This window comes from Odocoileus virginianus, unplaced genomic scaffold (assembly GCF_023699985.2).
Source record: "Odocoileus virginianus isolate 20LAN1187 ecotype Illinois unplaced genomic scaffold, Ovbor_1.2 Unplaced_Contig_30, whole genome shotgun sequence".
NCBI classification, from domain to species: Eukaryota; Metazoa; Chordata; class Mammalia; order Artiodactyla; family Cervidae; genus Odocoileus; species Odocoileus virginianus.
This window is the reverse complement of record NW_027224347.1, coordinates 900720-916396: the sequence shown is the minus strand read 5'-3', so window position 1 is coordinate 916396 and position 15677 is coordinate 900720. Positions and strand designations below refer to the sequence as shown.

At 44.7% G+C, this 15677-nt stretch overlaps 1 protein-coding gene across 6 annotated transcripts; it reads right to left on the bottom strand.

The window, feature by feature from the left end:
- Positions 1-1989: 1989 nt before the first annotated feature.
- Positions 1990-15089, bottom strand: TRIM21 (tripartite motif containing 21). 6 transcript variants are annotated; one of them, XM_070464594.1, is made up of 8 exons: positions 15005-15089; positions 13817-14830; positions 13238-13681; positions 12622-12717; positions 11127-11357; positions 6169-6191; positions 4959-5059; positions 1990-4663 (listed from the first exon to the last, which is right to left on the bottom strand). In XM_070464594.1, the coding sequence occupies exons 2-8, from the start codon at positions 13823-13825 to the stop codon at positions 4113-4115; spliced, it is 1455 nt and encodes a 484-aa protein (XP_070320695.1). In that variant the 5' UTR covers positions 13826-14830; positions 15005-15089; the 3' UTR covers positions 1990-4112. The 6 variants fall into 6 exon arrangements, with proteins under 6 accessions (XP_070320695.1, XP_070320697.1, XP_070320696.1 ...); XM_070464596.1 differs by having other exon boundaries at positions 13817-14009; positions 15005-15057; XM_070464595.1 differs by lacking the exon at positions 15005-15089 and having other exon boundaries at positions 13817-14009; positions 14616-14995.
- Between the last annotated feature and the right edge of the window lie 588 nt (positions 15090-15677).

Genomic DNA, 15677 nt, shown 5'->3' with positions numbered 1-15677 from the left:
ATGTACAGAACAGACTTTTGGACCTTGTGGGAGAATGTGAGGGTGGGATGTTTCGAGAGAAGAGCATGTATATTATCTATAGTGAAACAGATCACCAGCCCAGGTTGGGTGCATGAGACAAGTGCTCGGGCCTGGTGTACTGGGAAGACCCAGAGGAATCGGGTGGAGAGGGAGGTGGGAGGGGGAATCGGGATGGGGAATACATGTAAATCTATGGCTGATTCATGTCAATGTAGGACAAAACCCACTACAATATTGTAAAGTAATTAGCCTCCAACTAATAAAAATAAATGAGAAAAAAAAGAAGAAAAGAAACTCATAGAAACAGGAAAAAGATTGGTAGTTGCCTGAGGTGAGGGTCTGGGGGTAGGGTAAATGGGTAAAAGTGGTCAAAGGTACAAACTTTCAGTATTTAAGATGAGTATTTTATGAGGATGTAACATATAGCATGATGACTATAGTTAATAATACTTCATTGTATATTTGGAAGTTGCTAAAAGAGTAGATCTGAAAAATTCTCACCACAAACATATATTAATACAAATACAACTATGTGAGGTGATAGATGTGTTAACAAAGTTTATTGTAATAATTTTGCCATATAAATGTGTATTAAATCATTACATTGCACACCTTAAATTTAAAAAATGTTATATCTCAATAAAACTGGGAGAAAAAAGAGAAAAATGTGGTACATACACACAATGGAATATTATTCAATCATAAAAATAAGGAAATCTTGCTACTTTTGACAACATGAATAAACCTGGAGTACCTTATAGTAGGGCTTCCCTTGCAGCTCAGATGGTAAAGGATCTGCATGCAATGCTAAATGAAATAAGCCAGAAACAGAAAGACAAAAACAGTATGATTTCTCTTACATGGAGAATCCAAAAAAAAATTGAACTCACAGAAGTAGAGAGTAGAAAGGGGTAGGGGAAATGGAGATATTGCTTGAAGGGTACAAACTTTCAGTTTGGGGATCTAATGTACAGTATGGTGACTATAAGTTTAAAAAATGGTATTATATACTTGAAATTTGCTGATTTGATCTTAAGAAATGTTTTAATATAAAATATTTTCATAAGTAAGTGACGGGCACCATAATCTTTAAATTTCTTCATCATGCTTTTATCATATGGCTGTGATAGAACCGAAAATTTAAAGTATAACTAGGATCTTGAATACTGACAAAGAGTAAGCACTGGAGAGATTTTTAACGTCTTCCTGTCTTAGCTTTTTTATCTTTAAAACTTTGCTATGATAGTTTCTGCTTCTTCTATCAATATTTCAAAAGGAAGTTGTGGTAACAAAGGAGATCAAAAAGTCAAGAGACCTTATTTGAATTTTAAAGGATAATATTAATCAAAATTAGAGTTGGTGCTGGTAAATCTCTCATCTCTCAAGAGAACTAAAAAAATTTTTTTTGAAGCACAGTTGATTTACAGTGCTGTGTTATTTTCAGGTGAATGGCAAAGTGATTCAGTTATACATGTACATGTATCTATTCTTTTTCAAATTCTTTTCCCTTATAAGTTATTACAAAATATTGAGTATAGTTTTCTGTGCTATACAGTAGGTTCTTGGTTATATATTTTATATATAGTAGTGTATATATGTTAATCCCAAACTCCTAATTTATCTCTTCCAACCCCCTTTTCCCCTTTAATAACCATGTTTGCTTTCTGCATCTGTGGGTCTATTTCTGTTTCATATATGAGGTCATTTATATCATTTTTTTTAATATTTCACATATAATTGATACTTGTCTTTTTCTGGCTTACTTCACTTAGTATGATAATCTTATGTGTGACATGCTGGAGTGTATCTGGATCACTTGTTAGTAATTATCGGTGGGGATAAAAGTTGAGATACTATGAAACCTCTACTATTTAATTCTTTTTGGTGGAGATGCAGGGGATGGCAGTATGTCATCTGTGTAATATATCTGCAAACATCAGGGTAATCCAATATGCCAAGGTATTCAGATTTTGAGAAATAAAAATTTATTTAAGTTTATATCATTATGGCAGTATCCTCACATCAGCATATCAACTGAAGGGGAAAAAAACCCACCATCAATTACATTGGCCACCCCCAGAGCAGAGAAGTAGAAAAGCTGATTTCATAATCTACCCTTCTAATAAAAAATATTTCTCTTTGACCCATGTTGGATATACAGAATCCAACCCTCCTCCAGCCCATCCCATTCATGATGAACTAAATTCTCCATATTCTCTCTAGTGTATCAACCAAAGTACTGGTCACCTTCGGCAACTTACATTGAGTTAGCTCTACGTCTCTTGCCTGAGGACTCTGTTGTTGCTATCTTTCCATCAAAGTACCTTCTTTCTGTCCAGTGTTAAGACCTAAAAACAGCAGCTTTTTTCAAGGTCACTGACATCTTTGTGTAGTATCTAAGTTTTTCATGAAATATTTAGCATATGTGCTAAGGGCAATCTGAGATTCTATTTTAGGTAAGGAATCATATTTCCTGGAAGGACAGTGGCTCTCAGGGAGCCTACTGATGTTCACATGTAGAGCTTCATTGTGCCAACTTAAAAAGTTTAAATTCAAGAAAAGTGTCTGCTGAAATCAGGTGATGCTGTTACCTCCTTCCTGGCCTTCACACTAGTCAAGGTTCAACTGGAGAAGAACAGGAAATAAATATTATGAGATTTGCTTATGGTAAGAAATTCGCTTATACATCTGGGAGGGCTGGCCAGACAAGTCATACAATCCACAGGGCAGATTATCCAGGAAGGTGAAGTTCAGACTCTTGGGCATGAGTTGAAGCTGCTATTCACAAGTGGACTATCTTCTTCACAGGAGCCTCAGATCCGCCCTTAGACTTCCACCTGATTGAACATTAGGCCCACCCAGCTTATCTAGGACAACCTCTCTTATTTAAAGTCAAATCTTTATGGACTTGGCTCAGATGGTAAAGCATCTGTCTGCAATGCTGGAGACCCAGGTTTGATCCCTGGGTCGGGAAGATCCCCTGGAGAAGGAAATGGCAACCCACTCCAGTACTCTTGCCTGGAAAATTCCATGGATGGAAGAGCCTGGTAGGCTACAGTCCATGGGGTCGCAAAGAGTCGGATACGACTGAGCAACTTCACTTTCACTTTCATTATGGACTTTGATGACATCTACAAAAATATCTTTATAGCAACAATCTGGATTAGTGTTTGATTGAAAATCTGGGGGCTTATAGCCTAGGCAAGTTGGTCTATCAAAAAACCATGACACTGGTCATTTATGTTGATATGTTCTTTAACCAACTCCACTATCAACAAGATGTGGTTGGGAGATAACAGTGGAAATGAGGGATCACAGCTGGTTAGATATTTAACATGGCAACCTAAGGCATGCATAATTCAGCCTTTATTTTAAAAGTTAATGCCTGTTTTCCTATAGGCACTGTGAAGACACTCTTGATCAGATGTCTGTTGGGAAGATAATCCTCGAGGTGTGCAAGGTAGGAATGATAGGATAGATTGAGACCAATTTATTTAGGAAGTCCTTTGCAAGATACATGGGACTTCCCTGGTGGCTCAGATGGTAAAGTGTCTGCCTACAATGCGGGAGACTCAGGTTCAATCCCTGGGTTGGGAAGATCCTCTGGAGAAGGAAATGGCAACCCACTCCAGTACTCTTGCCTGGAAAATCCCATGGACAGAGGAGCCTGGTAGGCTACAGTCCATGGGGTGGCAAAGAGTTGGACATGACTGAGTGACTTCACTTTCATTTTGCAAGATACATAGTAGAGATTGGACCAAAAGCCTAGAGATGGAGAGGAAAAAGCAAAACTTGAGTCACATGAAGAAGGTAGAAACATGCTTTAGTTGATCCAGATGAGTTTGGGGGCCAAATGCAAGTAGTTTCTTTCATGGAGGGAATCATAAAGCAACATAGGGCAGGAATACTGGTGCTGTAGGTCATTTGACATAGACCGTGGGTGACCTTTATGCCAGTTTGCCTGTGGCATCCTGACACATCTGCAGAGACAAAGGTGGTTTGGAGTTCATGGGCACAGGAGACAGGGTCACTGGCTGAGGAGTGGAACCAACAGAGGGGTTGCTTGTGTCCAGACAGAATCATCTGGATCCCTACCAGCCTGTCTTAAGTGGACAGAGGATCAGAGGGGCTGAGTTTGTTCCTCTATCATTGAAACCAGGATTGAAGAAGGGCCGCAGAGGTCCAGCAAAGGCACATTCGGAGAAGGTGTAGATGAGGGAGCCGTGGTCAGTGATGTTGTAGAAAGAGACAGTGCTGGCCTCATAATCTAGGAAGATCCCAACTCGGCTTGGAGGCACCTGAAGGTGGAGGGGAGTCTGGGGGCAGGTGCTAGCCTCATATTTCTGTTTGTTCCACAGCCAGATAATCCAGAAGCCATTGTCGGAGTTGAGCGAAAACTGCCCCTTCCTCCGCACATTGTCTCTACAAACCCCCAGGTCCCAGGCTTCCTTTCCCGTCACATCTACCTCCCAGTAAACTTTCCCGGAGTTAAAGCGCTGGGCACCCAGTACCATGGGGTAAGTATCAAATCTCTCCTCATTTTCAGGCACGTCCTGCCGGGTGTTTGTAAGCCTCACTTGTCTCCGATTCTCCGAAAGGACGAGCCACGGATTGGCTGTCTGTGGATCCAGGGTGATGTGTACTGCAGAGAGAGGGTCACAGTCAGGCTGGGAGAGTGTGCAGAGTCAGCAACCCTGTGCCGGCGGTGGGGGGATGACGATGAAGGGGTGACCCTGAGCCTCACTGTGTGAGGAGATGAGCCCTAGCCAACTCTGACCCCTGCCCTGACCTTTGAGGGAACCACCTTCTCGATTTCTGCACCTGCCCCACCTACTCTAACCTGCCATCTTTTTCCAACCCAGGGATGCACTGGGCACCCTCCTTATCCCCGTCACTCCCTTGGCAAGCCGGTCCCACACCCCTGGTGTCGGCCTCACCTCCATAAGTCCTCAGCATCTTCTTGATCCCGGGCACATAGATTACATTTCTCAGGTCTGTGGAGGCGACATCCAGCTCCTTCAGGCTCCAGGATTCACTCCTGGGGGAAAGAGAGTTAGAGAACCTGTCTCCAACTCCCACCTCATCCTGCCCAAGTCCGATGGCTTTACCAACCCTGTGCATGACTGATAATTTAATTCGATGCAAATCTGCAAACAGCTCTTGTGTTAGGGGGGCTTCCCAGGTGATGCAGTGGTAAAGAATCCACCTCCCAATGCAGGAGACATGGGTTCAATCCCTGGGTCAGAAAGATCCCCTGGAGAAGGAAATGGCAGCCCATTCCAGTATTCTTGTCTGGGAAATCCTCTGTCCTTGGAATTCTCCAGGCAAGATTACTGGAGTGGGTAGCCATTCCTTCTCCAGGGGATCTTCCCAACCCAGGGATCGAACCCAGGTCTCCCACACTGCAGGCGGATTCTTTACAATCTGAGCCACCAGGGAAGCCTGGACACAACTCAACAACTAAACAACAACAACAACCACAGCAATCTGTGTTAGGATCCCTGGGGACGGAGGGCAAAAGTAGGCAGAATTTTGTTTCAATCTAAGCCTTGATGGCTACATGAGCGTCTGCATCATCTGGCCAGCCTGTATGTCTCTCTGGGTCATTACACAAGTACCTTCTGTTTCACTTCATAACTCAAGGTGTCTGACACAGGCTGAATCACCTCCATGAGGAACCTCAAGGAGTCTCGCCCATGCTGTGGGTCTTACCCATGGCTCTTTTGGAGAGGTTTGAAACTGGTTAGATACTTTTTAAAAGAGTCCCAGCAGGCTGTAAACTCAACTTCCCTGTCTGTTATAAGTTCACTTTGTGAAGATATGACATGCCAGTTACATTGGGCACCTCACCAACTGTGTGTGTTCAGTTGCTCAGTCATGTCCAAGTCTTTGTGACCCCAGGGACTGTAGCCTGCCAGCCTCCTCTGTCCATGGGACTCTCCAGGCAAGAATACTGGAGTGGGTTGACAATCACCAACTGAGCTGTCCATTAATTAGCCTTCTGAGACCAGAACATATTTTACGGAGGACTGGGTCTCTGAGAATAGGAAGGAGGATGGGGATGACTTCAATGCATGTTTTCTAACTAAAACTCTTTTTTTAAGGTATATACTGCCCCATCCTCTAATGAAGAAAACCTTTCCTTACCTTTCCAGGACACTTTTCACCTCCTGAGGAGACAAGAAACAGACAGTAAGTTCTGGAGTCCTTAGTCCAATTGAGACTTCAGTTGTGTGCATAAAGCGATGTCACCCTGAGGTCTACAGAACACTGCTCTGCCCCAAGCCTCTGGACCAAGGCCTGAAAAATGCATCTGACCACCTCGAAATAGATGAGGAAGCAGAAACCCAGCATGGGTGTGACCTGTAATCAGGGGAAGGAAGCTGCTGCTGCTGCTGCTAAGTCGCTTCAGTCGTGTCTGACTCTGTGTGACCCCATAGACAGCAGCCCATCAGGCTCCGCCGTCCCTGGGATTCCCCAGGCAAGAACACTGGAGTGGGTTGCCATTTCCTTTTCCAAAACATGAAAGTGAAGTCGCTGAGTCATGTCCAACTCTTAGTGACCCCATGGACTGCAGCCTACCAGGCTCCTCTGTCCTTGGGATTTCCCAGGCAAGAGTACTGGAGTGGGGTGCCATTGCCTTCTCCGAGAGGGGAAGGAAAAGTAGCTTACAAAACCTGATTCAGAAAACAAATGAAAAAGATCAGATTCTTGGTGGGGAGAAGAAAGGAGCAAATAGCTCTGCCTGGCTGAGGCCCAGACCCAGTCACAGAGAAAGAATGGCCGTCAGGACACACGAATGCACAGAAACTGCTCTCATCAGTAGACTTGCAGTGCTGGGGAGGAAGGGCTTAAAGCGCTGTCCTATGCTATGGTTAATGTCCCCGTCATGTATGTGAAACCAAAGCATCTGAGAATGTTCTGTGGCAGGGACAAGGGTCCTCACCCAGGAACTGGCAGGCTCCTAGGCCCTGTCAAAAGTGCCTCAGAGAGCTCCACTCAGAGAAGGGCAGATGATTTAGATCATGGGAAGAAGAGGGCTGCCAAGTCAAATCAATCTTATTGCCTTTTATGCACAAACAAATTTTCCCAAGACTGTATCTGACCAAGAGACAATGAAAAGGTATGGGGAAAAGAGGAACCACAGAATGTTACAGCAGGGGGACTTTTGAGACCACATAGTCCAAAGTTTCCCAAAATGAGGCAAGCTCATCATTGCTGGGTGTGAGATGATTTTTAAGTATAACACACATCAGTGAATTTATTAAAAAAAAACTATTTTAAAAATAAATTCATTGATGTGTGTTCTACTTAATATTTCTTACTCAGGTGATAATACCTCTTATTCAGGTGAACTTGGTTAAGTTTTTTAGCTTCAGTCTATCACTAAATCTCTTCACTTCTTTGCACCTTAAGTTCTCTCATCTATGAAACAGGGGTAATAATAATAGCATCCACCTCATTTCATTGTCATGAGGGACTGAATGCCTGACAATTTTATATGCTATTTAAGAATTTTCAGTTATTCATAGTATTATGAAATAAATTAGAATTGTGTTGCTGAAGAAGACTCTTCAGAGTCCCTTGGACTGCAAGGAGATAAAATCTGTCAATCTGAAAGGAAATCAATCTTGAATATTCACTGGAAGGACTGATGTTGAAGCTCCAATACTTTGGCCACCTGATGCGAAGAGCCAACTCATTGGAAAAGACCCTGATGCTGGGAAAGATTGAGGGCAAAAGGAGAAGAGGGAGCAGAGGATGAGATGGTTAGATAGTATCACTGACTCAATGAATATGAATTAACAAAAATTAGGAAAAGTAGCAGTAACAACACATGGCTACTATGGCTTAGAACAGATTTTTTTTGGTATAAATTGTTTCATTATTTCTAAACTCCTATTAGGTAAGTACTGTTATTTATATTCCATTTAAAGATTAGTAAACAGGCACAGAAAAAGCAAAGTGACAAGGATGGGTATATAACTCAATAATCTATGCAATAAGCATATACATCAAAGCTGTATTACCAAATAAGAACCCTGGCTTAGGCCAAATAAAGGAGAAACAGTCATATTTTAATATTTCTCTAAAATTCTCATTTCTTTGTCCTTATTTTCCTGGGAGGGCAAAATAACTTGCACAAGGTTTAATTTTATTTCCTCAGTTATTTTACTTTTAGCTTTATTTTGTCATTTGCAACCAACTGTTTTTATATTCGGTAGGTCAGTCAGTCAGTTCAGTCATTCAGTCGTGTCCGACTCTTGAAGACCCCATGGACTGCAGCACGCCAGGCTTTCCTGTCCATCACCAACTCCTGGAGCTTGCTCAAACTCATGTCCATTGAGTCAGTGATGCCATCCAACCATCTCATCCTCTGTTGTCCCCTTCTCCTCCTGCCTTTAATCTTTCCCAGCATCAGGGTCTTTTCAAATGAGTCTGCTCTTCACATCAAGTGGCCAAAGTATTCAGCTTCAGCATCAGTCCTTCCAATGAACACACCAGGACTGATCTGCTTTAGGGTGGACTGGTTGGATCTCCTTGCAGTCCAAGGGACTCTCAAGAGTTCTCCAACACCACAGTTCAAAAGCATCAATTCTTCGGTGCTCAGCTTTCTTTATAGTCTAACTCTCATATCCATACACGACTACTGGAAAAACCATAGCTTTGACTAGACAGACCTTTGTTGGCAAAGTAATGTCTCTGCTTTTAATACGCTGTCTAAGTTGGTCATAGTTTTTCTTCCAAGGAGCAAGCATTTTTTAATTTCATGACTGCAGTCACCATCTGCAGTGATTTTGGAGCCCCCCAAAATAAAGTCTGCCACTGTTTCCACTGTTTCCCCATCTATTTGCCATGAAATGATGGGACTGGATGCCATGATCTTAGTTTTCTGAATGTTGAGCTTTAAGCTAACTTTTTCACTCTCCTCTTTCACTTTCATCAAGAGGCTCTTTAGTTCTTCTTCACTTTCTGCTCTAAGGGCGGTATCATCCACGGATCTGAGGTTATTGATATTTCTCCTGGCAATCTTGATTCCAGCTTGTGCTTTATCCAGCCTGGCATTTTGCATGATGTACTCTGCATACAAGTTAAATAAACAGGGTGACAATATACAGCCTTGACGTACTCCTTTCCTGATTTGGAACCAGTCTGTTGTTCCATGTCCAGTTCTAACTATTGCTTCTTGACCTGCATACAGATTCTCAGGAGGCAGGTCAAGTGGTCTGGTATTCCCATCTCTTTCAGAATTTTCCACAGTTTGTTGTGATCCACACAGTCAAAGGCTTTGGCGTAGTCAATAAAGCAGAGGTAGATGTTTTTCTGGAACTCTCTTGCTTTTTTGATGATCCAGCGGATGTTGACAATTTGATCTCTGGTTCCTGTGCCTTTTCTAAATCCAGCTTGAACATCTGGAAGTTCACGGTTCACATACTGTTGAAGCCTGGCTTGGAGAATTTTGAGCATTACTTTGCTAGTGTGTGAGATGAGTACAATTGTGTGGTAGTTTGAGCATTCTTTGGCATTGCCTTTCTTAGGGATTGGAATAAAAACTGACCTTTTCCAGTCCTGTGGCCACTGCTGAGTTTTCCAAATTTGCTGGCATATTGAGTACAACACTTTCACAGCATTATCTTTTAGGATTTGAAATAGCTCAACTGGAATTCCATCACCTCCCACTAGCTTTGTTCATAGTGATGCTTCCTAAGGCCCACTTGACTTTGCATTCCAGGGTGTCTGGCTCTAGGTGAGTGATCACACTGTTGTGGTTATCTGGGTCATTAAGATCTTTTTTGTATAGTTCTTCTGTGTATTTTTGCCACCTCTTTTTAATATCTTCTGTTTCTGTTAGGTCCATACTGTTTCTGTCCTTTATTGTGCCCATCTTGGGCTTCCCTTGTGGTTCAGCTGGTAAAGAATCCACCTGCAATGTGGGAGACCTGGGTTTGATCCCTGGGTTGGGAAGATCCCTGGAGAAGGGAAAGGCTACCCACTCCAGTATTCTGGCCTGGAGAATTCCATGGACTGTATAGTCCATGGGGTTGCAAAGAGTTGGGCATGACTGAGCAACTTTCACTTTCACTTATTTTCACTTTGCATGAAATGTTCCCTTGGTATCTCTAATTTTCTTGAAGAGATCTCTAGTCTTTCCAGTTTTATTGTTTTCCTCTATTTCTTTGCATTGATCACCGAGGAAAGCTTTCTTATCTCTTATTTCTTATCTCTCTTTCCTTGCTATTCTTTGGAACTTTGCATTCAAATGGGTATATCTTCCTTTCTCCTTTGCCTTTCACTTCTCTTCTTTTCTCAGCTATTTGTAAGGCCTCCTTAGAGGCAGGTATTCAGTAGGTATTTTATAACATAAATGATAATAAAATTAAATAATATTTATGCAACCATATACTGTGTGCCAGGCACTGTTCTAAGCATTTTATATTTATGTACGGAAACCAAGCAGACCCCATGGGGTTCTCCCAAGAACAGATCCCTTGTGTTCTCTGCCTCTTTTTTTTCTTTTTATAAAATTGAAATACAGTTGATTGACAATGTTTCAGGTATATGGCAGAATGTTACAGTTATACATATATACATTTATACATATATAGCTCATAGAAGTGTAAACATGTTACATTTATAACTAAAGCCTGGGGAACTCGTGTCATTTAGCCTATTCCCCCCTGCCCTTGTTTCACAAATGGAGAAATTAGGTCTAGGGAAAGAAAATGACTTAATTTAGAGTTATGGAAGGAATTGGTGGCAAGGTTGGGGCCCTGAGATATGTAATATTAAAATATCCATTTAACATAGGAGAAACCTGATCCTCAGAAAGATTAAGGTACATTTTCAAGATCATGAATCTGATTGTGTATTAGAACAGACACTTACTAGTGATGTCCATTTCTTTTCATTGCTGCATGGAATATTCCTTTCTAATTTGTACCTTTCCAGGCCTTGAATGCAAACCACTCATAGGTCTGAATTCCAGTTTATTTAAGAAAATGCCAGGGACCAAGTTTCTGTATGCCATGAAGGTAGCCCCGAGGCACTCTGGGTTTTTTCAGTTACTCCCTGAATCTCAGAGGGGAGCTCTTCTCGGGCCTCACCTGCAGCAGCTCCAGCGCCGAGCCCCGCCTCCTCCTCTCCAGCTCTGCGATCAGCTCCTGCAAGGCCTGGATCCTCTGGGCCAGCCTGGCCTCTGTGTCCCCCAGGGTTCTCAGCTGTTGCCTCTCCTCCTCCTCTAGCTTCTGCAGCTGCTTCTGCTCCTCTTCGGCCAGGAAGTTTTTCTGCCTTACAAACTCTTCATGAATTCTCAATTTGTGCACCTCAACTTTCCCCTTTGGTGTCAATGGAAAGAAAGAGGTGGTTTTTAATCATAATCCCCTAAGATTTGGGAATGCAAGTATCCATACCTACTCCTACTCCACTCTGGCTCTGTCTGGGAACACACACATACACAACTGTGCTGGGAAGGAAGGTGGGTGAGGCTTCTGGGCTTGAGGGGAATGGGACTGGTGGGGCGTGGTGGGGGAGGCGCACCCTAGTTGCTCTCCTATCACAGCTGCATCAGCCTGTGGTATCAGAGATTTCCTCAACCTCCTTCAAGTCACCCCCACTCCCGCAATGTGCCCCTTTGTCTTCATATCTTAGTAACTGAGCGAGTAACACCTGGCTCTACTCCAACAAACCTGCAAAGCCAGGCTCATAACCTGGTTCCTAAGTCTGGGACAAAGGACTCTTTGAGATATTCTATGCTTGCCCTCTCCTGCTTCTAACTAGAGGGTCACTCAATACCACCACAGCCTGCCTTACCCTTCCTGGGTCTCAAGTCTTCCTCTTCTGGGACCTCTTGGCCATGAGCTCCTTCTGCTCTTTTCTAGTCCCTGACCCACCCCACCTCCTAATCCCTGGGGTGGAACAAGCTGTAGCTCTCCCATTACATTTTGGACCAGTGAGCTGGACATGGTCAAGTAACTACCTGGTCAGACTGGTTTTCCTATCTTAGGCCTTTGAAAGTGAAAGTGTTAGTTGCTCAGTCATGTCCGACTCTTTGCGACCCCATGGACTGTAGCCTGCCAGGCTCCTCTGTCCATGGGATTCTCCAGGCAAGAATACTGGAGTGGGTAGCCATTCCCTTCTTCAGGGGATCTTCCCAATCCAGGGATTGAACCCGGGTCTCTCTCTGCACCGCAGGCAGATTCTTTACCATCTGAGCCACCAGGGAAGTCCATCTTAGGCCTTTATGGTTCCCTTAAGTCTGGTCCTCACAGTCACTGTCATTTCTTGACAACTTGTCATTTCTTGACATTGGGAATCTCGCCTGGCATTCCTCTGTCCCAGACCCTGAGGCCCTGCGCTGCCATCTCCAGAGACTTGGCTCAAGAAGCAGGAGCATTAGGGTGTATCTTGTCCCTCAGCACCTTCTCCTAAGACTCTCTCTCCATCTGATTGGGAGCTCTTTTGATCTCCATACTCTTTCAATCCCCTCCATCAAGAGACCTATGGGGCAGCTGGTTCTTGGGGAGTGAGATATAGGGACTGGCATAGCTGGACCCTCCCCAGGTTTCTGATCTAAGATTCCCTTCAGGATATGACTCTTGCCTTCCAGGAGGCTTTCTTCATTGCAATGTCCAATTCCAGCTTCTCAGCCAACTCCTGCTTATCTCTTAGTTTCTTTAATGCCACCTGAAGCTTCTCCTGCAGAGAATGAAAGCAAGATGATACCCAGTCAGGTCAAGAAGGAGGGTGCAGGGGTGTGAAGTGGGGGAAGATCATACTGGCTCTTAGAAGAGCCTGAGTGCAGAGGACAAGGAAGGACTAGAGTCTCTTTGGGGTAGGAACTCTGTGGATGGGAAGGTTTTGGAAAAAGCCTGATATTTCTTACAAAATAGGGCCACATGGTTGGGGTACAAAGGGTGGGGGCACTGCTTGTTCCTAATTAAGCAGGAGGGCACAAGGGAAGATGATTCTTGAAGTATTTTCCCATGGCACATCCCTGCTCCTGGAAAATGAGAAAACTGTGCTGAGCTTGCCATTTCCCCCTTAAATAAGACATAGAAGGCAGGACACCCCTATCCTGTCCCCAGCCCCACAGGTAACTCTCTCCCATTCCCAGCTCTGGGGAACAAAGCCATCAACAGGGCCCCATCTCCTTTTTACCTGTTCCCAGGGCCCCATCTCCTTTTTACCTGTTCCTGCCTCTGTGCTGAGGCCTCACCTGGTACTCCTGAGCAGCCTCCTCAATAGGGACCATGGGATGATCACGGTGTTTCTGGGACTGGGAACACACCCAGCAAAGGGCCTTCCCATCTTCCTCACAGAAGAGGTGAAGTTTCTCTCTGTGCACCGCACACAGCTCCCTGTGTGGGCCCTCCATGGCACCCTGGCTCATTTTTTGAAGGTTGTCCACCATGTTGGCTACCTGTAGATTGGGCCGGAGGTTCTGGAGCAGGAAGTGGTGTCGGCACACAGGACAGACACTGCCCCCGTCTTTCCCGACCTCAGCGATGCACTCCTGGCAGAAGCTATGACCACAGTCAATGCTCATGGGCTCCACCATGGGATCCAGGCAGATAGAGCACGTGACCTCCTCCCACATCATTGTCAAGGGTGTGGCTGAGGCCATCGGGGTGATGCTCCTCTTCAGCAGTGCTGGGGAGATCTTGTGGTGAGGGGAGGAGAAGGGGAAAGGGAGGGAAGAGAAGAGTTAGGTGAGAAAAGGGAACCAGAGGGAGGGTGACCTGGAGGGAGTGCAAACAAGAAAAGACAAGGACCTCAACCTGAATAGCAAGCGCACCTCTTCCATAGTCTGGGTCACTGATCCAGTCAGACAGAAGGGGACACTGAATCCCCAGGAGATAGCAAAAATTGTTGACAACCTGAGAGACAGCTGCTTACATTTCGACTTTCATCATGTTTATCTCTGCTTAACCCCTCAGAGTCCAGGCTTTACCTATTGATCTTCCGCCTCAGGCCACTGGTCTTCCACTCTGTTGAGAAGATAATCTTAACATTAGCGACCACTGACTGTGCTCCTTCCATGTGCCAGGTGCCACATACTTCACATACATTCTCATTAATCTTTGCAATAGGCAGAGGTTATTGGTATCTATCTAATTATCAGTAACATGAATATATATAAGAATATTTATATTTATTCTTACATATTCTCCTAAGGATACATGTGTATCTGTATTAAGTACATGGGCTTCCTAGGTAGTGCAAGTGGTAAAGAATCCACCTGCTAATGCAGGTGACACAGGAGACAGCAGGTTTGATCTCTGAGTTGGGAAGATTCCCTGGAGAAGGAAATGGCAACCCACTTCAGTATTCTTACCTGGGAAATCCCATGGACAGAGGAGCCTGGCGGGCTACATACAGTCCATGGGGTAGCAGAGTCAGACACGACTGAGCACACACACACACATATGTATATGTGTGTGTATATATGTATGTGCATACATACAGAAGCGTGTGGTTCATTAAGAACTTCCTGGGCTCTTCTCTCAGCTACTCTGAACCTGGCACCACCTTTGTTTCTTCTAGGGCATAGACCCAGAGTTTTCTAATATCCTAAGCAACCCTGTCTCTCTCACCTCCAGAGGGGGCCTTTTGGGGACAGCAGTCTCAGGGGTCGCGGATCTACCCCCACATCGGGCTCCCCTGGACCAACCCCGAGCTAGGTTGCCATCCTAGTTCTCCCAGTTTCTCTGGGTCTTTCTTCCCAACTCAGGTGCCGGCGGAAGCAGGGCAATCCGAGCTCCTTCCAGGGGACTTCCCAGTCAGGAGGACAGCCCAGCCTCCTCCCAGGCTGCAGGGGAAGAACAGCTGGGTTAGGGTTGAGGGAAACCTATTGCGAAAGAAAACCTGAGATCGAAGTTTCTAGGGGTGGGGACGGCTAGGATGAGGCTCCTCAGACCCGGGGCAGGGGAGAGAGGTCCCCCAGGGCGAGTTGGGGTACTTCGGTCTAGCCAAGTTCACTCACCTTTTCAAGGGACGCAGTAGATAGCAGCCGCTTTCTTATTTCACTTTCGATTTCCCGTCCACAGCATATCTGAAAGGGAGGCGGGCAGAGGGGGCGGAGAGTGGGCGGGGCCAAGGGAGGAGGAAGGAGGAGGGGTTGAGGTGGGGTGGAGTCCGGAGCTTCTTGGAGGCTGGGGGGAGCGAAAACTCCGCAGCGTTTAGTCCTTGCTTTGCGTTCCCTCCGGTGTCCTCATTGTGTAATAGAGTGAAGCATCATATCTGCTACGTGGAGGAGCCATGCTGCTTTCTTTGATGCTGGTCATCACCCCAGGCCTAGGTGCTGTGCCCTTGTGTGGGAGCTGCTTTTGAGGAGGTTTGGATGGACAGGGGTTCCTGGAGCTCTCCTCTAAAGGCCACCTTCTGTTCCCTACTTCCAAAAACAATTCCTTTTCAGGAGACTTGATATTCTTTTAACATCAGGGGGAGAGCGATTTATTCAGCAGTACCTCAGGGCATTATCACACCAGTGAGTGGTAAGGAGGGACTTGACATTTATTGAGGCACCAACTGTGCACTTCTCCCTGAGCCAGGGACTTTTCAGGTTGTTTTATTATTATTTTAAATAATAAAATATTTATTTTATTGAAGTGAAGTGGTGAAGTACGTATAACATTCACCATCTTAACCCTTTTTAA